At 48.1% G+C, this 23,930-nt stretch overlaps 1 protein-coding gene across 1 annotated transcript in view; it reads left to right on the top strand.

The window, feature by feature from the left end:
* LOC144607910 (protein polyglycylase TTLL10-like) overlaps positions 1 to 23,904 on the top strand; it is a 30,083-nt gene extending 6,179 nt beyond the window's left edge. Inside the window, exons 5-13 of the mRNA XM_078425038.1 lie at positions 406 to 491; positions 1,663 to 1,819; positions 4,884 to 5,055; positions 12,716 to 12,856; positions 16,471 to 16,587; positions 18,968 to 19,061; positions 19,188 to 19,784; positions 21,527 to 21,637; positions 23,816 to 23,904. Coding sequence (XP_078281164.1) covers positions 406 to 491; positions 1,663 to 1,819; positions 4,884 to 5,055; positions 12,716 to 12,856; positions 16,471 to 16,587; positions 18,968 to 19,061; positions 19,188 to 19,784; positions 21,527 to 21,637; positions 23,816 to 23,904 — 1,564 coding nt within the window. The remainder of the gene's footprint in view (positions 1 to 405; positions 492 to 1,662; positions 1,820 to 4,883; positions 5,056 to 12,715; positions 12,857 to 16,470; positions 16,588 to 18,967; positions 19,062 to 19,187; positions 19,785 to 21,526; positions 21,638 to 23,815) is intronic.
* Positions 23,905 to 23,930: the final 26 nt, after the last annotated feature.

Below are 23,930 nucleotides of genomic sequence, written 5' to 3'. Positions count from 1 at the left end.
TCTCTCACGGACAGATGGAACAACACAGTGGTGCAACTGTGAAATGGTGTACTTCAAGGAGGTGGTGAGGGAGTTGTGACCTTGTAATGTGATGTCCTAAGTCCTGTACTCAGCTTCCTGAGCGATGAAGGCAAGTGCGCCTAACAACCTCTTCATTACCCCTGTCCAAGTGTCCTGGCAAAGATTTCTCCACAGAGCCACTCTAATTGTTTTGTTGGTTCCTTCCATTCACCCCGCCCTTGTTAATCCTCTCAGTGCACTTTGACTGCCAAATCTCGCCCGGCAAACAGTTTCACCCACTTTCAGGATCCATCACAAACACCTCCATGAAATTGTGTGGTATTTTCACTGTGGAGTGCGTTGAGACATACAGAATGTGTAAAATGCCAATTATTTTGTTTCTAGGATCTTGAAGATGGAAGAATTTTTTCCTGAAACATATCGCATGGATGTGAAAAGTGAACGCTTGGCTTTCTTTCAAATTATGGGAGGTATTCTCTCTGCCTGACCTTGCTGCCTTCATAGTTCGATGCGTAGAATATAAGGGCTGGGTGGTTGTGTTGCAACGTTATAAAACATTGGTGGACACAAAAGGGCGGCACGGTGGCGCAGCGGTAGAGTTGCTGCCTTACAGCGAATGCAGCGCTGGAGACTCAGGTTCGATCCTGACTACGGGTGCTGTACTGTACGGAGTTTGTACGTTCTCCCCGTGACCTGCGTGGGTTTTCTCCGAGATCTTCGGTTTCCTCCCACACTCCAAAGACGTACAGATTTGTAGGTTAATTGGCTGGACAAATGTAAAAAATTGTCCCTAGTGGGTGTAGGATAGTGTTAATGTGCGGGGATTGCTGGGCGGCGTGGACCCGGTGGGCCGAAGGGCCTGTTTCTGCGCTGTATCTCTAAATCTAAAAAAAAAATCTAAATGCTGGGGTAACTCAGCAGGACAGGCAGCATCTCTGGAGCGAAGGAATGGGTGACATTTCGGGTCGAGGACCTTCTCATCAGTCTGAAGAAGGGTGTCGACCCAAAACACCACCCATTCCTTCTCTCCAGAGATGCTGCATGTCCCGCTGAGTTACTCCAGCATTTTGTACCTACCTTCGATTTAAACCAGCATCTGCAGTTCTTTCCTACACGTTATAAAACATTTGTTAGGCCGCACTTGGAGTATTGTGAACAGTTCTGGTCCCCACACATTATGAAGGATGTGGGTGCACAGGGAGGGTGTAGGGAGATTCACCAGGGTGATGCCTGGATTGGACTTTCATTTCAGGAAGAGACTAGATGGTCTGCATTATAGTGGCTATGTTAGAGTTGCTGCATTACAGCTGCTGCATTAGTATTCTCTGTTTTAATTAGCCTCATTGCAATCAGACATATTACAATTTGCTGTCCTGCAAACTGCAGCATTAAAGGGGGTGCCATTCTGGCTTGTCGCATACCTACCCACTGCATCATAATCCCTCAAAACCACCATTGCAGGCAGTGCTCCCATGGGACTGGGATTGGACTCTTGGTGTTGCCTGCCTTCTCACCCTGCCTCACAGTGACCTGAGGGAAGAAAGAAACGAAACAGGACTGAGGCAATGAACTGTTTTACCCTCTTGAGGAAGCATTGCTTTCTTCTGCTGAAGGCTTTTTACCTTGTTTCTATGCACACAGATGGATCCATTTGGATTTCGAAACCTGGCGGATCAAACCTGGGTCGAGGAATCTTCCTTCTGAAGTGTCAGGCTGACTTGTTGGACTTTCGTAAGAAGGTGGAAAGCCTGGAGCAGAATGGTCACTTCTGTCTACCCTTCAACAGAATCGTGCAAAGGTAGTTGGGACAATCTCACTGAGTGCAAACCGCAGCATTTGTGGCCAGAGTTAATGGAATGCATCAAGTTGAAGCTTTGACGTTACTTTGGTTTGGAGCCTGGGTGGAGTGGTCCAACTTTGGTGTGCGGCCATATCTAGGTTAAGAGGTCCCAGCATCAAGAACTGGGCCTTCAAGAGCTAGGCCTCGGGGAAATACTGAGGTGCACTGCAGGTCAGATATAGCAACCTTCAGAGTGTATGGCGGTAGAGTCGTGCAGCTGGTAGAGCTACTGCCTCACAGCTCCAGAGACAGAGTTCGATCCTGACCTCGGGTGTTGGCTGTGTGGAGTTTGCACGTTCTCTCTGTGACCACATGGGTTTTCTCCGGGTGCTCCAATTCCTTCCCACATCGGGTTCGTAGGTCAGTTGACCTCTACAAAAATTGCTCCGAGAGTATGGGAAGTGGATGCAAAAGTGGGAATGCACAGAACTAGTGGCCGATGGTCAGCATGGATGAAGGGCCTGTTTCCATGCTGTATCTCGAAACTAAGTAAACCTAACAAACGGACATCAAACCTTTCTCACACAGCACAAAGGGTCTTGTGATGAGATTTCAAAGATCAGCAGGTTAGTTCTCCATTTTATGGCCAATGTTCATGTAGTAGCTAACGTTAAAACAAATTACCTGCTGAATGTCCCACTGCTGTAGACCAATTGATGAACTGGACACCAATTATTCTGCTCCAAATGGCGGCCATGTTGTTTGAGTCAATGCGGGTTCTCTTGACAACCTCCTGAAATCCGTGAACTTGAATTACCAACCATTCTGTCTCTAGAAAGAGTTTCTCATGGTTTAATTTAGTGTCAAGTGTACTGATATGGTGAAAAGCCTTTTGTTGCGTACTATCCAGTCAGCAGAAAGACTGCACATGATTACAATCAGGTTCCAGCCAGATGCAGGCCATTCAGCCCAATGTATCCACGTTAGCCAAAAATTGAACCATTTTAGTTCCTGCCATTCCCCAGCGATTAGACCTGAGCCCTGAGGATCAGGGCTCTTACCTCCTCGAGGCATGTGGTGATGGTTTACGACCAGACCCATGATCACTGAGTGAACAGGAGACAGAAGTTGGAGAGGGCTATCCTTCACTCCCTCCCGCCCTACCCACTCCATCTTTCATTAAAACATGGTTGATCTTGTACCTCCTACTTGCGTTTAATCCTCTATCAATTATCCGGAATCCATGGTGGAGATCTCGTGGTGGAGATCTCGTGGTGGAGATCTCTTCCAAGAACCATTCATTCTTCCTGTTCATCCAGTCTCATGGTGCTCGAGTTTCAGGTAACTTTCCCCTCAGCCGCCTTCTGATCCAACCTACCCCTCCGCTCTCTTATCATCATCATCATTCTGCAGCCCAGCATCAACTTAATGAAGCTGCTCACCTGCTCTCCACTGCAGTCAAATCCTTCCTGTAGTGTAGACCAGAACCAGCTCCAGTCCAGCTGCTGTTTTATCTTCATCTCAGCTCTAAATGACCCTCCCCCATATCCGCAGTGCAGACGATGATGCTTGGCACTCCCATTCTCTCAAACATCCTTCCTTTATCGAATCGCTCCAAATGTGTTTTATGTTGCAAAGATGTCCCCTCTCATTCTTGGCTAGTTGAAGGGTCTCAACCCAAAACGTCAACTGTCCACTTCCCCCGCAGATGCTGCCTGACCCGTTGAGTTCCTCCAGCAGCTCTCCTTTTTTGGCTGCAGATTACAGCTTGAGCAGTCTCTTGAGGCTCCCTCATTCTTCTAACAAGTCAACCAATCATCCCAATATCTCCCCATACATCAGTGTTGTTATCCCCTGAATCAATTAACCTATACTGTTCTCCTTCCATTGCAAGAACTTCCTTCCTCAGATAAGGTTGGTCAGCCAGGTGGTGCAGAAAGAAGAGCCGATGCCTCAAACGCCAAAAACCCAGGCATAATCCTGAGCTCGGGTTCTCACTGAGTGGGGTTTACACATTCTCTGAGACTGCGTGTGTTCCCCTCGGGTGCTCCAATTTTCTCCTACTTCTCAAAGACCGGTAGAGTGGTAGGTTAATTTGCCACTGTAAATTGTGTGCAGAGTGCAGGTCAGGGCTTGATTATCACCCGGGCTCGATGGGATAAAGGGCTGTTTACATATCTGTTGTGCTGCTGCAAGTAAGAATGTAACTGTTCGGTTTCAGAACATACGACAATAAAATACGCTCGACATAACTCATGACTTGTAATGAGGGGTAACCTCATTCAACTAACGTCTAAAGGCAGCCTGAATTGTGAGACAGTCTCAACATTGGGGCAGAATTACATGATAAGGGGCAGGTCATTTAAAACTGTGATGCGGAGAAACTTAATCTCTGAGGAAAGTGGTGAATCTCTGGAACTCTCTGACCCTGGGGGTGAGAAGGTTGCATCTTCAGAGATTTTTCTGGAGGAGAGAGATAAATAATTAAAAGATTGAGGAATTGAGGGTTGCGGGGAACTGGGGCAAGAGGGGTTGAGGCCAGCCGTGCTCATAGTGAATGGTGGGGCAGGATTGAGGGGTCCATGGGGAGAATCGTGGTCTCTGTGTAATTCAGCAAGGGGCGCTCTGTGCCTGAAACATGGCTGACGCATGAGTTTAGTTTAGGTTATTTTAGTTTAGAGATACTGCATGGGAACAGGCCCTTCGGCCCATCGAGTCCACAAAGACCATCGATCGTCTGTTCACACCAGTTCTGCGTTATCCCACTTTCGCGTCCACTCCCCACACACTCGGGGCAATTTTCAGAGGCCAATTAACTTACAAACCCGCACCTCTTTGAGATGTTGAGTGAAAACCCACGCGGTCACGGGGAGAAGGTGCAACTTCTGCCACAGATAGCACCGGAGGTCAGGATTGAAGCCAGTTCTCTGGCGTTCTGAGGCAGCAGCTCCACGAGCTGCCCCACTATGCTGGCCCTAAAGCAGAGGGTGAGATGTGGGATTAGCGGGGACCGGTGGAGATGATGGACCGTTCCTGCATTCCAGTAAATTCTACTGAAGCCATTCTTCTGCTCACCAAACAGGTACGTGCAGAGACCTCTGCTGCTGGAAGGGCGGAAGTTTGATATTCGCTCCTACTTCCTGATCGCCTGCACTGCCCCCTACATGGTCTTCTTCTGTCACGGTTACGTGAAGTTGTCCTGTAACAAATACGATCCCTACTCCGATGATCTGACAAGCCACCTGACCAACCAGGTGAGTGGAGCAAATGGAAAATATCATCTGCAATTTCCCCTTGTGAGTGATCAAATTTATCAAGTAAAACTATGTAAATCTTAGATAGATACAAAATGCTGAAGTAACTCAGCGGGTCAGACCGCATCGCTGAAGAATATGGATGGGTGACCTTTCAGGTCAGATTCCTTCGTGACACTGACCATCTGCCTCAGTCTGCAGAAGGCTCTGGACCCAAACGTCACCTATTTCTTTTGTCCAGAGCTGCTGCCTGACCCACTGAGTTACTCCAGCATCTCTTCAGTATTAACCAGCATCTGCAGTTCCTTCCTACACAGTATGTAAATCTTGCTGTACAATGTATTGATAAGAAGACTGGTAGAAAATATTAAGGGGTGTGAACAAAGAAAGCAGAGGATCATGGGGGAAAAGTTGAGTTTGATAAATGAACTCGGAGTCTTTGAGCAGGTAAAAAAGGCACAAAGTGCTGGAGTAACTCGGCGGGTCAGGCAGCATCTCTGGAGAACATGGATAGGTGACATTTCGGGTTGGGACCTTAGATATATCTTATCCAGAAACCTCATCGAAAATGCTGCATGACCCGCTGAGTTACTCCAGCATTTTGTGATACCTTCACCGTCTGTACCAGCATCTGCAGTTATTTTCCTCATCCCGAGACCTTATCAGAGATAGACACAAAAAGTTGGAGAAACTCAGCGGGAGAGATAGCATCTCTGGAGAGAAGGAATGGGTGATGTTTCGGGTTGAGACCCTTCTTCAGACTGGTTAGGGATAAGGGAAACGAGAGATCTAGACGGTAATGTCGAGAGATAAAGAACAATGAATGAAAGATGTGCAAAAAAGTAACGATGATAAAGGAAACAGGCCATTGGTAGCTGTTTGTAGGGTGAAAACAAGAAGCTGGGGTGACTTGGGGGTTCTTTATCTTTCCACATCACCATCTATAAGGTCCCACATAGGAGATTAGTGGGCAAAATTAGGGCACATGGTATTGGGGGTAGGGTACTGACATGGATAGAAAATTGGTTGACAGACAGAAAGCAAAGAGTGGGGATAAATGGGTCCCTTTCGGAATGGCAGGCAGTGACCAGTGGGGTACCGCAAGGTTCGGTGCTGGGACCCCAGCTATTTACGATATACATTAATGACTTAGACGAAGGGATTAAAAGTACCATTAGCAAATTTGCAGATGATACTAAGTTGGGGGGTAGTGTGAATTGTGAGGAAGATGCAATAACGCTGCAGGGTGACTTGGACAGGTTGTGTGAGTGGGCGGATACATGGCAGATGCAGTTTAATGTAGGTAAGTGTGAGGTTATTCACTTTGGAAGTAAGAATAGAAAGGCAGATTATTATCTGAATGGTGTCAAGTTAGGAGGAGGGGGAGTTCAACGAGATCTGGGTGTCCTAGTGCATCAGTCAATGAAAGGAAGCATGCAGGTTCAGCAGGCAGTGAAGAAAGCCAATGGAATGTTGGCCTTCGTAACAAGAGGAGTTGAGTATAGGAGCAAAGAGGTCCTTCTACAGTTGTACCGGGCCCTGGTGAGACCGCACCTGGAGTACTGTGTGCAGTTTTGGTCTCCAAATTTGAGGAAGGATATTCTTGCTATGGAGGGCGTGCAGCGTAGGTTCACTAGGTTAATTCCCGGAATGGCGGGACTGTCGTATGTTGAAAGGCTGGAGCGATTGGGCTTGTATACACTGGAATTTAGAAGGATGAGGGGGGATCTTATTGAAACATATAAGATAATTAGGGGATTGGACACATTAGAGGCAGATAACATGTTCCCAATGTTGGGGGAGTCCAGAACAAGGGGCCACAGTTTGAGAATAAGGGGTAGGCCATTTAGAACGGAGATGAGGAAGAACTTTTTCAGTCAGAGGGTGGTGAAGGTGTGGAATTCTCTGCCTCAGAAGGCAGTGGAGGCCAGTTCGTTGGATGCTTTCAAGAGAGAGCTGGATAGAGCTCTTAAGGATAGCGGAGTGAGGGGGTATGGGGAGAAGGCAGGAACGGGGTACTGATTGAGAGTGATCAGCCATGATCGCATTGAATGGCGGTGCTGGCTCGAAGGGCTGAATGGCCTACTCCTGCACCTATTGTCTATTGTCTATTGTCTATATCTCTCGTTTCCCTTATCCCTAACCAGTCTGAAGAAGGAGCTCGACCCGAAACATCACCCATCCCTTCTCTCGAGAGATGCTGCCTGTCCCGCTGAGTTACTCCAGCTTTTTGTGTCTATCTTCGGTTGAAGCCAGCATCTGCAGTTCCTTCTTACACACCTTATCAGAGACACTGCCTTAACCCCTGAGTTAATCCAGCACATGGTGTCTTTTTTTGTAAACCAGTTTCTACTGTTACTTGTCTTTCTGACTTTGAGCAGGTGACTGGTCAGTACTTGAGGGGGAACCAGTGGGTTGGTCTGGACATTCAGAGCCCCTGGAAAAAGCCGCACACAAGAGATGTGGCTGCAACATGAAGGCACATGGGGCTGGGAATAATATGTTGGGCATGGGCTGAAACAAGAGGCAAGAAGGAGAGAGGGAGTGGATTGGGAAGCAGGCTGTTACTAGCGGAATAGTGCAGGGATTCATGCCTGGGCCTCAGCCGTACATGGTGGGTATCAGTGAACTGGATGAGGGGAACAAATGTAATATGGTGAGTTGTGAGGAGGCTGCAGACAGGCCTGACCTCTTTCATGTTCTGCAACACTTCTAATCTCAGAGCTGTGTTGTATCCCAATGAGCTACACCCTCACTGGATGAAGGGATTAAAAGTACCATTAGCAAATTTGCAGATGACACAAAGCTGGGTGGTAGTGTGAACTGTGAGGAAGATGCTATGAGGTTGCAGGGTGACTTGGACAGGTTGTGTGAGTGGGCGGATGCATGGCAGATGCGGTTTAATGTGGATAAGTGTGAGGTTATCCACTTTGGTGGTAAGAATAGGAAGGCAGATTATTATCTGAATGGTGTCAAGTTAGGAAAAAGGGACGTACAACGAGATCTGGGTGTCCTAGTGCATAAGTCACTGAAAGGAAGCATGCAGGTACAGCAGGCAGTGAAGAAAGCCAATGGAATGTTGGCCTTCATAATAAGAGGAGTTAAGTATAGGAGCAAAGAGGTCCTTCTGCAGTTGTACAGGGCCCTAGTGAGACCGCACCTGGAGTACTGTGTGCAGTTTTGGTCTCCAAATTTGAGGAAGGATATTCTTGCTATTGAGGGCGTGCGGCGTAGGTTTACTAGGTTAATTCCCGGAATGGCGGGACTGTCGTATGTTGAAAGACTGGAGCAACTAGACTTGTGTACACTGGAATTTAGAAGGATGAGAGGGGATCTTATCGAAACATATAAGATTATTAAGGGGTTGGACATGTTAGAGGCAGAAAACATGTTCCCAATGTTGGGGGAGTCCAGAACCAGGGGCCACAGTTTAAGAATAAGGGGTAGGCTGTTTAGAACGGAGATGGGGAAAAAAAAAATCAGTCAGAGAGTTGTGAATCTGGAATTCCCTGCCTCAGAAGGCAATGGAGGCCAATTCTCAGAATGCATTCAAGAGAGCTAGATAGAGCTCTTAAGGATAGCGGAGTCAGGGGGTACGGGGAGAAGGCAGGAATGGGGTACTGATTGAGAATGATCAGCCATGATCACATTGAATGGCGGTGCTGGCTCGAAGGGCCGAATGGCCTACTCCTGCACCTATTGTTTATTGTCTATTGGAAGGGCCTTTGATGGAGCTGTCTAAATAACCCCGCCTTCCGCTCTTTCCCTGACAAATTAATTTTAAGTCAAAAGGCCATTGGCACTGAGGTACACGGCCTGCCTCAAGCCTTCCACCGTTCCAGATTAAGTCAATTCTCTGCATGGAGATAATAATAGAAATAAATACAACGATCGATGTTGAGTTGAGTTTATTTACCGTCACGTGTAACAAAGTACAGTGAAAAACCTTTGTTGTGTGCTAACCAGTCAGCGGAAAGACAATACATGATTACAATCGGGCCATCCACAGTGCATAAATACATGATCATGGGAATCACGTGAATAACGTTTAGTGCAAGATAAAGTGCAGTAAAGTCCGATCAAAGGCAGTCCGAGGGTCTCCAATGTGCTAGAATTGGATCACCTGTTCTACATTGCTGCACAAATCAAAAATCCTCTCTGTACAAGGGAACCGAAGGAGGTTGTTGTTTCTCTGTGTGTGCGTGTGTCTCCACAGTACACAGGGGACTGTGCAGGTGAGACTGGAGCCGCCCAGCTGAATCCAAGGCAGGTGTTCATTAGCGCAGTGTCAATTACCCGGCTACCCCAGAGAGGGGCTAATAATACCTCCTCCTCTCTTGTCAACAACCTCTCCAAGCCTCTCCAAGCCTGCCCATGCCCATGCCCTGCCCATGCCCTGCCCATGCCCTGCCCATGCCCTGTCCATGCCCTGCCCATGCCCTGCCCATGCCCTGCCCATGCCCTGCCCATGCCCATGCCCTGCCCATGCCCTGCCCATGCCCATGCCCTGCCCATGCCCTGCCCATGCCCTGCCCATGCCCTGCCCATGCCCTGCCCATGCCCTGCCCATGCCCTGCCCATGCCCTGCCCATGCCCATGCCCTGCCCATGCCCTGCCCATGCCCTGCCCATGCCCTGCCCATGCCCTGCCCATGCCCTGCCCATGCCCTGCCCATGCCCTGCCCATGCCCTGCCCATGCCCATGCCCTGCCCATGCCCTGCCCATGCCCTGCCCATGCCCATGCCCATGCCCTGCCCATGCCCATGCCCTGCCCATGCCCATGCCCTGCCCATGCCCTGCCCATGCCCTGCCCATGCCCATGCCCTGCCCATGCCCATGCCCTGCCTACATGCTTTTCATTGTCCTTTTTGCATATTTTTTATTGAAGGTTATTTTGTGTCCATCTTTGGTTTGGTCTGCACAGTCCCCTGCATTTGCAGTTCCTTCATGCACATTAAGTAACGCTTCATGGTTTACAGCTTTTGTTAAGAAGCTGTACCTGAACAGGTATCCCAGTCAGAATTTCAATCCCTCAAATATGGAGATTTGGGCCAAGTTGACAGGACTTGTCCCAGAAACTGTGCTGATTGACCAACCCCTTTACTGGGGCCGAACATTTAACACCACAACCAGTCTGAAGGAGGGTCCTGACCCAAAACGTCACCTATCCATGTCCTCCACACTGCTGCCCGACCCGCTGAGTTATTCTATCATCCTGTGTTTTATTTTAGTTTTAGTTCTAGAGATACAGCGTGGAAACAGGCCCTTCTGCCCACTATGTCCGCGCCGACCAGTGATCCCCGTACACTAGCTCTATCCTACACACTAGGGACATTTTACAATCGTTAACAGTGTCAATAAACCTCCAAACCTGGACATCTTTGGAGTGTGGGAGGAAAAACCCTCGTGGGCACAGGGAGAACGTACAAACTCCATACAGACAGCACCCGTAGTCAGGATTGAACCCATGTCTCTGGCGCTGTAAGGCAGCAACTCTACCGCTGCGCCACCGTGCCGCCCTTGCGTGATCCATGCAAATTTCCAGCATCTACAATTCCTTGTGCCTCTATTTGCCTATTTGACCCTAATGCTTTGCTCAAAAATGTTGGTAATTCAGTACCTTTGTACAATGCATGGTGTGTGATGCTTGGCCTGTGTCTCCAAACACCGGCTAGAAGCTTATTCTTTGTCCTGTGCATGAAGTCAATGAAAGCAAAATGCTGCAGAAGGTTTCACCAAGCCTGGTTTAACCAGATCACACATTCATGCAGAGATATATTCCCCAATACTGCTTACCTATAATCAAATAAAGCACTAGTCATCATTAGTCATCTCTCGAGAGCTGGGACCACCAGCAAGGAGGTGAATCTTCATGACGTTTAGATTTTTAAAATTCAAATGAAACTCTGTAATGATGTCAAGGAAATGGGGTTGGGAGGAAAAGACAGATCAGCCATGATTGAATGGCGGGGTAGACTTGATGGGCCGAATGGCCAAATTCTGCTCATATAACTTAGGAACTTATGGACTTACGAAAACACAGAGCATTCTGCCAGTTGAGAGAAGCAAACGTTCACCAGGACTGAAAGAACCAGATCTAGATCTGAGATGTCACGAACAACTTCAATTTGTTAACTGTCCAAAAGAGCATTACAGGTGCATTTTCAAAGAAAATAATTCAACTCAGAAGTACCCAATGCCTTGTGTTAGAAAGACAGAAATGTTTTGAAAGAGCCATTTGATCCATTTGAAAGAATAAGGTTCAGTTTAGTTTAGAGTTACAGCCATGGAAACAGGCCCTTCGTTCCACCGAGCCCAGGCCTACCATCGATCACCCGTGCATACTAATTCTATGTTATCCCATTATCTCATCCAATCCCTACACATTATATGCAATTTTACAGAGACCAATTAACCTACAAACGCGCACGTCTTTGGGATGTGTGAGAAAACCAAGCTGCTGGAGGAAACCACATGGTCACAGGGAGAACATGCAAACTCCACGCAGACAGCACCCAAGGTCAGGATCAAACCTGGATTTCTGCCGATGTAAGACAGCAGCTTAGGTTTAGTTTTGTTTAGTCTTAGTTTAGAGATACAGCGCAAAAAACAGGCCTTTCCCGGCCCACTGAGCCTGTATCGACCAGCGATCCCTGTACACGAGCACCATCCTACACATTAGGAACAATTTACAATTTTTACCAAAGCCAATTAACCTACAAACCTGTACATCTTTGGAGTATGGGAGGAAACAGGAGCTCCCAGTGAAAACCCACGCAAGTCACAGGGAGAATGCACGTACTCCGTACAGACAGCACCCGTCGTCAGGATCCAACCCAGTGCTGTAAGGCAGCAGCTCTACCGCTGTGCCGCCCAAAGGGTGCCGCAAAAGAGTGATAATAATGGGAAGGAACTGAGAGCGGTCAGTGCTTTAGAGTCAATGCACCAACATTGGTTTCCCAGGGCTCGATCAACCAAGCAGTGGGATGGAGAGAGGCTGTCCCATCAACGAGAGCAGCCCATCTTAGCCCTGTCCGTGTTCCGGGGCAAGCAAGCCTTGTCGTCAGACCAGATCTACACTGCTTGAGACTTTAGACTTTAGAGATACAGCACGGAAACAGGCCCTTCGGCCCACCGAGTCCGCGCCGACCAGCGATCACCCCATGCACGAGCACTATCCTACACACTGGGGACAATTTACAATTTTTTCACCAAAGCCAATTAACCTACAAACCTGTACGTCTTTGGAGTGTGGGAGAAAACCGGAGCACCTGGAGAAAACCCTCACGGTCACAGGGAGAACGTGCAAACTCCATACGGACAGCACCCGCAGTCAGGATCGAACCTTGGTCTCTGGCGCTGTGAGGCAGCAACTCTACCACTGTGCCACGGTGCCACTCCTCCCCGCCAGATCTAATCTCTCTCCTAGATCCCCAATCCAGGTTTTCTTCCCCAATGTTTCTCCCTCTCAATCCCTCAACCACTTTCACCACATCCACAGTCCTAACATGTTGTAACTGCTCTTTTATTGAACTGTTAACCTTGTATTGACCGGAAGGGGTGTATTCCATCTGCCTCTCTCCCCACCCTTTGAGAGATGTGGACATGTTTCACTATGACTCGTTGACTAATCGCAGCTTTGAAACTTTCCTATCCACAGTCCATCCAGAAAAAGCATGCCAGGTACAGTGAGATGAAGGAGGACACCGTCTGGTCCATGGAACAACTGAACAACTACATCAATGAGAACTACATGGAAGCAAGGTGTCTACCGAAGAACTGGGTCTTCACTGTCTTTGCAGTAAGTGTGTGTGTGTTCCCTTGCTGGTGCTTTACGCAGATGATTCTCAGATGAAACACTGAGCTTTACTGCAAGAGCCACCATTTTGTTTAGTTTTGCTTAGTTTAGTTTAGTGATACAGCGTGGAAACAGGCCCTTCGGCCCATCGAGTCAATGCCGACCAGCGACTACCACATACCCTCGTTCTATCCTACACACTTTACAGAAGCCAATTAACCTACAAACGTCTTTGAAATGTGGGAGGAAACCGGAGCATCCGGAGAAAATCCTTGCGATCACAGGGAGAACGTACAAACTCTGTACAGACAGCACCTGTAGTCAGGCTCAAACCTGGGTTTCTGGCGCTGTGAGGCAGCAACTCTACCACCGCGCCTCCGTGCCGTCCTTGTGGCATCTGAACTGGCAGTGAAAAGTGGCCCAATGCTGGTTTAAAAACTGGTCAGATGGAACCAATGACCAGCGTTAATGTTTGACCAAACTCAAATAATTTGTTTCATTGGAAATTTGCCCCTAGTGTGTCGGGAGTGGATGAGAAAGTGGGATAACATAGAACTTGTGTGGACGGATGATCAATGGTCAGTTTGGACTCGGTGGGACGAAGGGCCTGTTTCCACGTAGTATCTCTAAATTAAACTAAAGAATCGGGGCAAGGGTGGTCTGGGGCCAGGGGCGAGTCAGGTCACCTCATGATCTCTGACCTGTGGCCCAATGATACATGGGCCAGTGGCAGGTGCTGGTCAGTGTAGCTACTATTACCTCAAGCTGCAGGGGTTGGTGATGTGCCTCATGTAGAACATGAGCACAGATGTGAGGGTGGTGCTGAGTAGGGTTTGGGCTAACCAGCAGCTCATTGATGTAAATGGTCCACCAGAGGTATTGGACCTGAGTGAGGTGAACCTTTAGACCCTGAGATATCCTTGGCTTTCTCCCTCTGAGGATCGGTGAGCTGCTCAACGAGACCTACTGCGTCAGACCATAAAACACAGAACATAGAACAATTCAGCGCAAGAACAGGCCTTTCGGCCCGCAATGTCTGTGTTGGACATGATGCCAAATTAAACTAATCTTCTCCACCTGCATGTGATCCATATCCCTCCATTCCCTGCATATCCATGTTCCTATGTAAAAGCCTCTTAATGTCACTATCATATCTGCCTCCACCACTACCCCTGGCATTGCATCCTAAGAACCCACCACTCTCTGTGTATTAAAAACCCTGCCCTCCGCCACATCTTCTTTAACCACATGGAGTGGACAATCAGCAACTGTGCAATGTGGGGGTCAGGCACTTCCTGACTGACCTCTGAGACTGCGACATGCGTATTAGCGATTTCTATCCAGACAGATGTGTGCATTTCCATAGCACCTTCTGCAGCCTTTGGATGTACCAAGGTACTTTCCAGACAATGCGATATTTTTCAAGAATAGTCAATGCCTTGAAGGAAATGGCATAATTAGTATTCACATATCAGGTTCCTATGAACAAGATTGTAAAACAGGCCAGATTAATTGCTCTGGGAGTAATTATTGGCCAAAACCCCTTTGCCTTTCTGCAACTCCTGCAGCATCAGACCTCTGTCCTAGGATGACTATTGAGATATTTTACGTTCCTCACAAAGGGCAGCTAGACCCTAAATCTGATGCCAAGTCCATCGACACCCCCTCTGGCACTGTAGCACTCCCTCAGCACTGCTCCAGAAATTTCACCCTGTATTAAGAGCAAATTTCTGGATTGAGAATTAACCCTACAACCTCTGACTGTCTCAACAGCAGCTTTACCTAGCAAGGTTCTACTGTAACCGTCAAGAGGGAATTAAATCAATATACCAGTACTCAAGGGTCTGAGCTAGTGGGAGCGGCTGAGCAGGTTAGGACTCTATTTCTTGGAGCGCAGAGGGATGAGGGTGATCTTATGGAGGTGCACAAAATCGTGAGAGAAAGAGATCGGGTAGATGCACAGAGTCTCTCGCCCAGAGTAGGTGAATCGGAAACCTGAGGACATAATAATAATAATAATAATAATGCATTACATTTATATAGCGCTTTTCATACACTCAAAGACGCTTTACAGGGATTTAAAGAACATAGGGAAGTGAATAAATAGATAAATAAGTAGACGAACAGAGAAAGGAGACAGAAGGTGAGGTGACCTTCAGTGGTTGAAGGCAGTACTGAACAGGTGAGACTTCAGTGATGTTTTGAATGTGGTGAGTGTGGAGGAGTCTCTGACGATTTGGGGTAGTGAGTTCCATAGGGTGGGAGCAGCGATGGAGAAAGCCCTGTCCCCCCAGGATCTGAGTTTGGTCCGGATGGGGAGGGATAGGAGATTGGCAGCAGCAGAGCGGAGGGTGCAGGTGGGAGTGTGCCTGTGGAGGAGGTCAGTCAGGTAGGATGGGGCCAGGTTATGGAGGGCTTTGTAGGTCATGAGGAGGATTTTGTACTGGATTCTCTGGGGGATGGGGAGCCAGTGGAGTTTGTAAAGGACGGGGGTGATATGGTCACGGATCGGGGTGTGGGTGAGTAGACGGGCAGCGGAGTTTTGAATGTATTGAAGTTTACTGATGATTTTTGAGGGTGCGCCATAGTGGAGGCTGTTGCAGTAGTCCAGACGGGAGGTGATGAAGGCGTGGATGAGGGTTTCTGCAGCTGTGGAGGAGAGGGATGGACGGGGACGGGCAATGTTTTTGAGGTGGAAGAAGGCTGTCTTTGTGATGTGTTTGATGTGTTTGTCGAAGGAGAGGGTTTGATCAAAGATGATTCCAAGATTCCGGATGTGAGGGGAGGTGGATACTGGGAGACCATCAATATTGAGGATGAAGTTTTGGGTGGATTTGGTGAGCGTTTTTGGACCAATGATGATGATTTCAGATTTGTTGCAGTTGAGTTTGAGGAAATTTGATTGAAGCCAAGATTTTATTTCAGTGATGCAGTTTGTCAGTGTAGAGTGTGTGGTGGTGGAGATTGACTTGGTGGAGATGAGGAGCTGGATATCATCGGCGAAGCAGTGGAAGTTGAGACCATGACGGCGGATTAATTGACCAAGGGGGAAATAGGTTTAAGGTAAGGGGGGAAAGATTTAATAGGAACCTGAGGGGTAACATTTTTACTTAAAGGGTGGTGGGTGTATGGAACGAGCTGCCGGAAGACATAGTTGAGTCAAGTACTAGTAAGAAACATTTAGACGGGTACATAGATAGGAAAGTCTTAGAGGGAAATGGGCCAAAGAGAAGCAGATGGGACTAGTGTAGATGGGACATGTTGGTCGGTGTGGGCAAGTTGGGCCAATGGGCCTGTTTCCACACTGTATGACTCTAGGACTATAAATGCTGAAGGAAAAGTTAGAAGGTTAGATTAGAATGGGCTGGAATAGTAAAGGTAGTGCGTTGCTCTGACTAAAGCTGACATAGACATGTTGGCTTCTATGGCCGTCTTCCATCTATAATCATTCTTTGCTACTTTGACTCCGGGATAGCAAATCCAGGAGGGAGATTGGGAGGGAGATGGCAGGCAGAGAAAACGTTTGTATGTGAGCGTTCTCCCTTGGAGACGAGACTCATAGCCCGAATGGGAAAGAAAGATTCAATGTTATTTAAACCTTTACACCTTCCTTGCAGAAGAGAATGCAGCAAATCATAATGCAGTGTTTCTCTGCTGCTAAGGGGAAATTGGAATGCAAACTGGGCTACTTCGACCTACTGGGCTGCGACTTTATCATTGATTACAACTTCAAGGTAATTTCCGTTCTCACTTCACTCTGTTATCAGCTTTGGTTCATTATGAAAGTTCGGACATTGGTTGGATTGCGTGTTGGGTTGGTTCAAAAACCTGACATCTGTTGGCAGCTCCAACTCCACCCTTCCCCGGTACCTTCTCTGCCCCAGTAAGATGTACAAAAATCTCTTGTATGGCAAAATGGCTTTAAATCGCCACTTGCGGAAGAGAAACAGGGACGGCTGCTACGGAGAGGAGACAGCTACCCACCTCCTCACAGAGTGTGGATTTGCAGAGAGTCTGGAGAATGATGTCACAGTTTATCCCGAACAGCTCCTTAACCCAGGACCTGCTGATTTTGGCGCTGTTCCTTTGATGCCTGGGGACAGACGTCAAGTGCTGCTGAAAGATCATCAACTCGGTGACAAATCGCTCTTTGGCCTGCCCGAAACTTGTTGACCTCCCAGCAGAGAGAGATGTCCATCAGAGAATGTTACCGCTGCAGACTGCGGGAGTACGTGCTGAGGGATGCACTGAAGCCCAATGCGGCCAATGCCAAGACTCTGTGGGGGAGGTCCACAGTCTAGGGTCCTTCCACAGTTGGACATTGGCATGCGAGGTCTGGTGGAGACGCCCTTCAGAAGGGAAGGGATATCATCCCGGGGGTCACATGATTGGCAAGGGTGCTTAGTATAAGGATAGGAAGGAACAGCAGATGCTGGTTTAAGCCAAAGAGAGACACAAAATGCTGGAGTAACTCAGCGGGACAGGCAGCACCTCTGGATGGAAGGAATGGATGACGTTTTGGCTTAGTATAAGAATAGTTGGTGAGCACTACCGAAGATAACACTGGTGCAGAATGGCGGAAGAGTCTTGCATTATTCTTGGTTTGTATATATTATTTATTATTCTGAATAAAGTTTACTTTTGGGGAAAAAAGGGAGTTCCCAACCTCATCAGCTCACATCTGTCCCAGATTGGTGTGGAGCTCACACATTGCTATGCAATGAGTGGGGAGATGGTGCCCTCTGGTGGAATATTAAAAGACACAAAGCACTGGAGTAACTCAGCGGCTCAGACAGCATCTCTGGAGAACGTGGATTGATGACGTTGTGAGTTGGGAGCCGAAACGTCACCTATCAGTGTTCTCCACATGTGCTGGCTGACCTGCTGAGTTACTTTTGTAAACCAGCATCTGATGTTCCTTGTTTCGATCCTCTGGTGGAATGGTGTTGTCACTCTTACCTGAGAGTGCTCACAGTTGAGACGTCATTAAATAACTTGGGGCTGGGATCAGAGAGCTTTTCATTTTTATAAGATTGGGATTTACCTGTTTCAAGTCAATCAGGAGACTTTGAAGAAATGAGTTTGGAAAATTTGAATTCACTTCCAGGCGAGACAACAAGTTGTCTGGAATTCCAAACAGGCCAGTGGCAAAGGGAAGAGCAATCAGATCAATAACCAACCAATGCTTGACCAATAACTGATGGATAACTAACCAATACCTGATCAATAGCAGATCAATAACCCACCAATAACTGGCCAATAACTGATCGATAACTAACCAATGGAGACACAAGAAATGCTGGAATCTTGAGCAGAACACAAAGTGCTGGAGGAACTCAATGGGTTAAGCAGCATCTGTGATAGAAATGGACAGGCAACATTTCGGATCGGGACCCTCCAGTCTGATTAAAGGGACCTGACCCCAAAATGTCTTCAGTCCATTTCTATCATTAGACATAGCAACAGAATGAGGCCATTCAGCCCATCGAGTGCACTCCGCCATTCAAACATGGCTGATCTATTTTTATCTCTCAACACGATTCTCCTGCTTTCTCCCGATAACCTTTGATACCCTTCCGAATCAAGAACCTATAAATCTCCATCTTAAAAGACCATCTTTCCCTCAAGAGGTGGACATGAAGCTAACCGACCCCACATAGGTGAAAAGTGGGAGGTCAGTCAGCAGTAGGATTGCCAACTGTCCCGTATTAGCCGGGACATCCCATACATTGGGCTAAATTGGATGGTCCCGTCAGGGAGCGCCCTTGTCCCGTATTAGGCCCGGGGAGCGCTGAGAGACCTGGACACTGTAGTCCCAAACACTATAGGCCCAGACACTGTAGGTCCGGGGGCCGCCGTAGGCCCGGACACTGTAGGCCCGGGGGGCGCTGTAGGTCTGGACTGTAGGCCCGGGTGCCGCCTAACGGAGGTTGCATAGAAACCCGCCTCCCGGCCCGGGGGGCTACCATTGGTGGAGCAGGAGCACGTGGCCGTTGGCTGGGTGAGGTCACGTGGGGCGTGGGGCGGTGATGTCACCTTTGTCCCTTATTTGGGAGTGAGAAAGTTGGCAACCCTAGTCAGTAATTCGCCAATTCTACCTTTGATCTTTTCCAGGTGTGGTTATTGGAGGTGAATGCTAACCCATCTCTACAGAGACATTGTGCCGTTCTCAGAGTAGTCATCCCTGGAGTGGTCTACGAAGCTCTTGGTAAGGATGATCATTCTGCTGCAGGACCAGACTGCAGTGACGTTGATCGTTTGCCTAGCCGAGCAATATTGCTTTCATGAATAATCACACCGCCGTACTCAATAACATCCTTCTCTTAACTTTCAGAGTTAGTGGTTGAGATATTCAAGAAATCCAGTAAAGGATTGAATGCCTTGCCCCTCCAGTCGCAGAACGAGTTTGTCCTGTTGTACAACGGTTGTCGTCAGGGAAGGTTTCCGAGGACCATGCTGGGAGGTGGAGAGAGAAACACGTCCCCCGCTGGCCTCAAGCAACACCTGTGTTCCATAAAACAAGCTGCAAACAAGCCCATGAGGAAGCTGCCCCCTTCGTCAGACTCCGTGACCGCTCCGGCCAAGGTACTGCGGAGCACAGTGTCTCTGCTCTCCTACAGGAAGCTACCAGCCATCCAACTCACTCCCAGCCTCTGCACGGTCAGAAACAGCCATCAAACTGAAGCCTCTGCACACACTCAGGACCAGCTCAGAGCCAGCAAAGATTTGGAATCCTTCAAAACAATGGCATGTGCTGGACAAATAAAACCTCTCTGCACTAAAAGCCCTCTCGTCAACGCACAGCACTACGCTAGACTGCAGGGCAGTACCTTCATGATCAATAGTGCCTTCCAACCGGCCCACATCAGTAAGATGACAGCAAGACCACCCGAGATAAAGGCAAGCCCCAAGGAGAAGCAAACTCCTTCAGGTGAAGCAGCTTAAGAAGTTGCAGCTTTACCTAGGAAATCGCCCAGTTCTTTCATACCAGGAACCACCTTTATTGCCAATGACCAATCTTTAATCCTACAACGTAGCAGCAACTCCCCCAGAGCAATCAGTAAATTGGTCCTACACTTGACAATGTGAGCATTGTGAAGTCCACTAATTGTCCAGTAAAATAGAAAAATATTTATCGGCATCTGACAATCAACAGAAAATGTCTGTGTTTGGATGGTATCAATCAAAAATACTTTGTGGAATAAAGTCAATCTTTCTTCATGTTGGCATCTCCCTCATTCCACCTCAGCGCCATGGGCAACGATCATATAGTGCAGCTGCAGAAAATCCACTAGATTCACTGCACGGCTTCACTGGCGTCTTCCTATTGGCATCTGACGTCAAGAGCTGACAAGAACATGCAGTTAACCGCAGGGGATAGATCTGAGGTGGATTGTGGAGATGCTTCATTAAAGTGCACTGCAAGACCAGCCTGAGGTGTATGGAGAGGGAACATCGCCCGTGCAGCGAACATGGACAAGCTCCACTTGAATGCAACAACTGTGATCGCAGTGCAAAGTATTTTGAGATGTGGTGCTGTGGTCCACCTACTGCTTGGTGGAAACGATCATGAGTTTTCGAGATGCACACTGGGCTGTGCAGACCAAGGTGCCCAGATCTAGCCCATGGCTTAGCTTGCTAATCTCGGTCCTCTCAATGGCTTTGGACAAGTGGCACCAGTCCCCGAGCCGGAGACTGATCCCAAGGGAACAGCTACTGATTTTTTAGCACTGACATCTACTGGTAAGTATAGTTTGTCCCTGGGTTATGAGCACCAGACTATGCGTGCCCCCACGTACAAACAAACACCTGTGATCTAATTAAATTGAAAAATGCGATTGGATATATTTTTGTGATGATATCAAGTGATTTTTGTGTGTTTTCTGTCTTAACGGGCTAAGTTAAGAATGTCTGTAAAGAAACAGAACCTGTCTGTTACCTGGGACAACCAGTAATGCTGGATGGGAAGTTTCAACTGTGCTTGCGTGCAAGTAAACAAAGTTGATACCCACTGTCTCAACGCACACGTACACGTACACGCACACACGCGCACAGGTGCACATGCACACAAGGCAGCCGGCTCAAGTATTGTGGTGCCTTGACTCTGCCTGAATCAGTGCCTTCACAGGTGAGATGAACAGAGGAAACGCAAGTAAAGATTCCTTACAATGAAAACCAAATGTGCAAAAGGCTAGAAATGAAGGTGCTTGACTACCAGCCATAATCCCTGGATTAGAACATAGGACTGTACAGCTTAGGAACGGGCCCTTCGGCCCACAATGTCTGTGCTGAAGGTGACGTCATGTTTTTCAGATTCCTACACCTTCCTGAAGGTAGTACGGTGTAAATCCTTGAAGATGCTGACTGCCTCTTTGAGGTAGCGCCTCTATAGATCCCTTTGATGGTGGAGAGGTCAGAGGTTTCAATCTTCTTTGCATCTTGCCTGAAATGGTGGAGTGAGCCAGGGACAAGAGTGTTGACCAGTGCCGGCCTGTCTACTCCCCAGACTGCTGGTGGGCAATGGGTCGGCAGAGAAATCTTCCACAGAAACCTGTCCCTTTTCCCAACGGTGGCATCATGCAGTAAATGTTGAGTGATACCATTGGACTCGGGGAGTGTTTTATTTGTGATGTCACTTTCTGGTTTGTTAGCGGAAATGTTATGACATCACAGGGGTTGGCGAGGTGGAACTCCAGGAAGTGGTGGTGATTCACATCATTCCAAGGACCTTCACAAAGTGTTGTGTCAACAGCCGGCTGTGGTGTCACCGCCAGATTCGTTCAAGTATTACAATTTCACTCTGAGTGGTCTGCCTCCCTCCATACAGATTTATATGAAAACCCTGGTCATTCCCTGTGTTTTCTGTAAAAAAAAAAATCTTTAGGTGCTCCAAAGAATAGTCTACTTATTTAACTAGGACAGATGTCATTAAGCTGGAGAGGGTGCAGAGAAGAATTACGAGGATGCTGTCAAGACTCGAGGGCCTGCAATGTAGGGAGAGGTTGGGCAGGCTTGGACTTCATTCCTTGGAGCGCAGGAGGCTGAGGACTGATCTTATAGAGGTTTTAGTTTTAGAGATACAGCCTGGAAACAGGCCCTTCGGCCCACTGAGTCCGCGCCGACTTGGATCAATTTACAGTGGAGAATTTCAGTCAATGCGAACTCTACAAGAGCTGAAATGATGCACGATCAGGTGATGGGTTGATTGGGTTCCTGCGCCTTATTCCTCTCGCCACCTCATGTTGGAGTGTGCAATGTGTGCCGGTGTCAGGCAGGGAGGGGTTCTTTCGGTGAGCAGCACTCAGAAGGGGGCAAAGTATCTCGATAAAGCCATGTTACACTGGAACAGAAGGAGAGCTCCATCCAAGATCGCAGGAAATTGCAGAGAATTGTGGACACAGCCCAGCCGTCACACAAACCAACCTCCCTTCCATTGACCTCGTTTATACTTCATGCTGCCTCAGCAAGGCCAGCAGCACAATCATGGACGAATCTCACCTCGCCAATCCTCTTCTCCCCTCTCCCATGAGGCAAGAGGTACAGAAGTGCGAAAATGCACACCTCCAGATTCAGTTTCTTCCCAAGTGTTATCAGGCAACTGGACCATCCTATCAACAACTAGAGAGTGGTCCTGAGCTACTATCTACCTCATTGGAGAACTTCGGACTACGTTTGATCAGAATTTACTGGGCTTTATCCACGTTAATCCCTTTATCATGTATCTGTACACTGTGGATGGCTCGATTGTAATCATGATGTAATCTTTCCACTGATGGTTAGCACGTAATAAAAGTTTTTCACTGTACCTCGGTGACAACTGTACCACATGACAATTATCTAAACTCAAACTCAGCACTATTAAAGGACCACTGCAAACAAGAAAGGCTGAGCAGGCTAGGCCTCTCTTGTCCTTGGAGCACAGCAGAATGAAGGCTGATCTTATAGAGGTGTATAAAATCATGAGAGGAATAGATCGGGTAAATACATAGAGTCTATTGCACTGAGTAGGGGAATCGAGAACCAGTGGACATAGGTTTAAGGTGAGGTGGGAAAGATTTAACAGGAAACTAAGGAGTCATTTTTTTATACAAAGGGTGGTGGTGTATGGGACTAACTGCCAGAGGAGGTAGTTGAGGCAGGTACTATCACAACGTTTAAGAAACATTTAGACAGGTACATGGATACGTTAGGTTTCGAGGGATATGGACCAAACGCAGGCAGGTGGGAATAGTGTAGATGGGACATGATGGTCGATGTGGACAAGTTGGGCTGTTTCCACACCATATGACTATGAATCTAGGAGTGGCACCAGGGCAGAGTGGGTCAGGAAGGACAAGGTCACGATCATTTCCCAACCCACAGAGTGAATGTACAGCAGAATGACTGCTCTGGCTCCTGACGGCTTTGGGACTTTCTGAAACAATGAAACCCGACCTATTCTTCCCCTTTCACTGGGGAACAGCGGGACGCAAGAGGAGGACTTGTCAAAACATCTATTACCTCAGTACATGTGATCTCCCTGTCACAGAGCAGCACGCTACAGCACACAACCGCTCAGTCACGAGAAACCTACCATCAGTGTCCCTGTGATCAGCTGCTTCCCTTACAGCACTTGCTGCCTGTCTCAACAGTGTTGACATCACAGTGCCCTCTCGCAGTGATCAATCCATGGGGGATGGGGGGGTTTCACAGAAAAAGGAGAGCTGCTGGAGGAACTCAGCAGGTCGGGCAGCATCTGTGGAGGGAATGAGTTGACATTTCGGGTGGAGATCCTGAATCCACCGTAGCTGAAGGATCCCTACCTGGAACGCCGACTGTCCAAGTCCCTCAGCTTGAGTTCCTCCAGCTACTCTCCTGTTTATTTGCTCCAGATTCCAGCACCTGCTGCCTCTCGAGCCTGCGCAGGTGTTGATGGATCAGGCATTGTCCAAGGTGATTAAGACCCCTTTGTCAAACACGCAGACAGCTGTCGAGTGGGGATAATCCTGACAGTCGATCTCAAGCTCTGCGTACGTGTCACAAACCACTCACGCTTTGCTGTCCTGGGCTAACAACAGAGGTGAAGCATTTCACTGAA

Source organism: Rhinoraja longicauda, chromosome 30 (genome assembly GCF_053455715.1).
Source record: "Rhinoraja longicauda isolate Sanriku21f chromosome 30, sRhiLon1.1, whole genome shotgun sequence".
Lineage (NCBI taxonomy): Eukaryota > Metazoa > Chordata > Chondrichthyes > Rajiformes > Arhynchobatidae > Rhinoraja > Rhinoraja longicauda.
The sequence above is the reverse complement of the archived record's forward strand: the minus strand, read 5'-3'. Positions and strand labels throughout refer to the sequence as shown.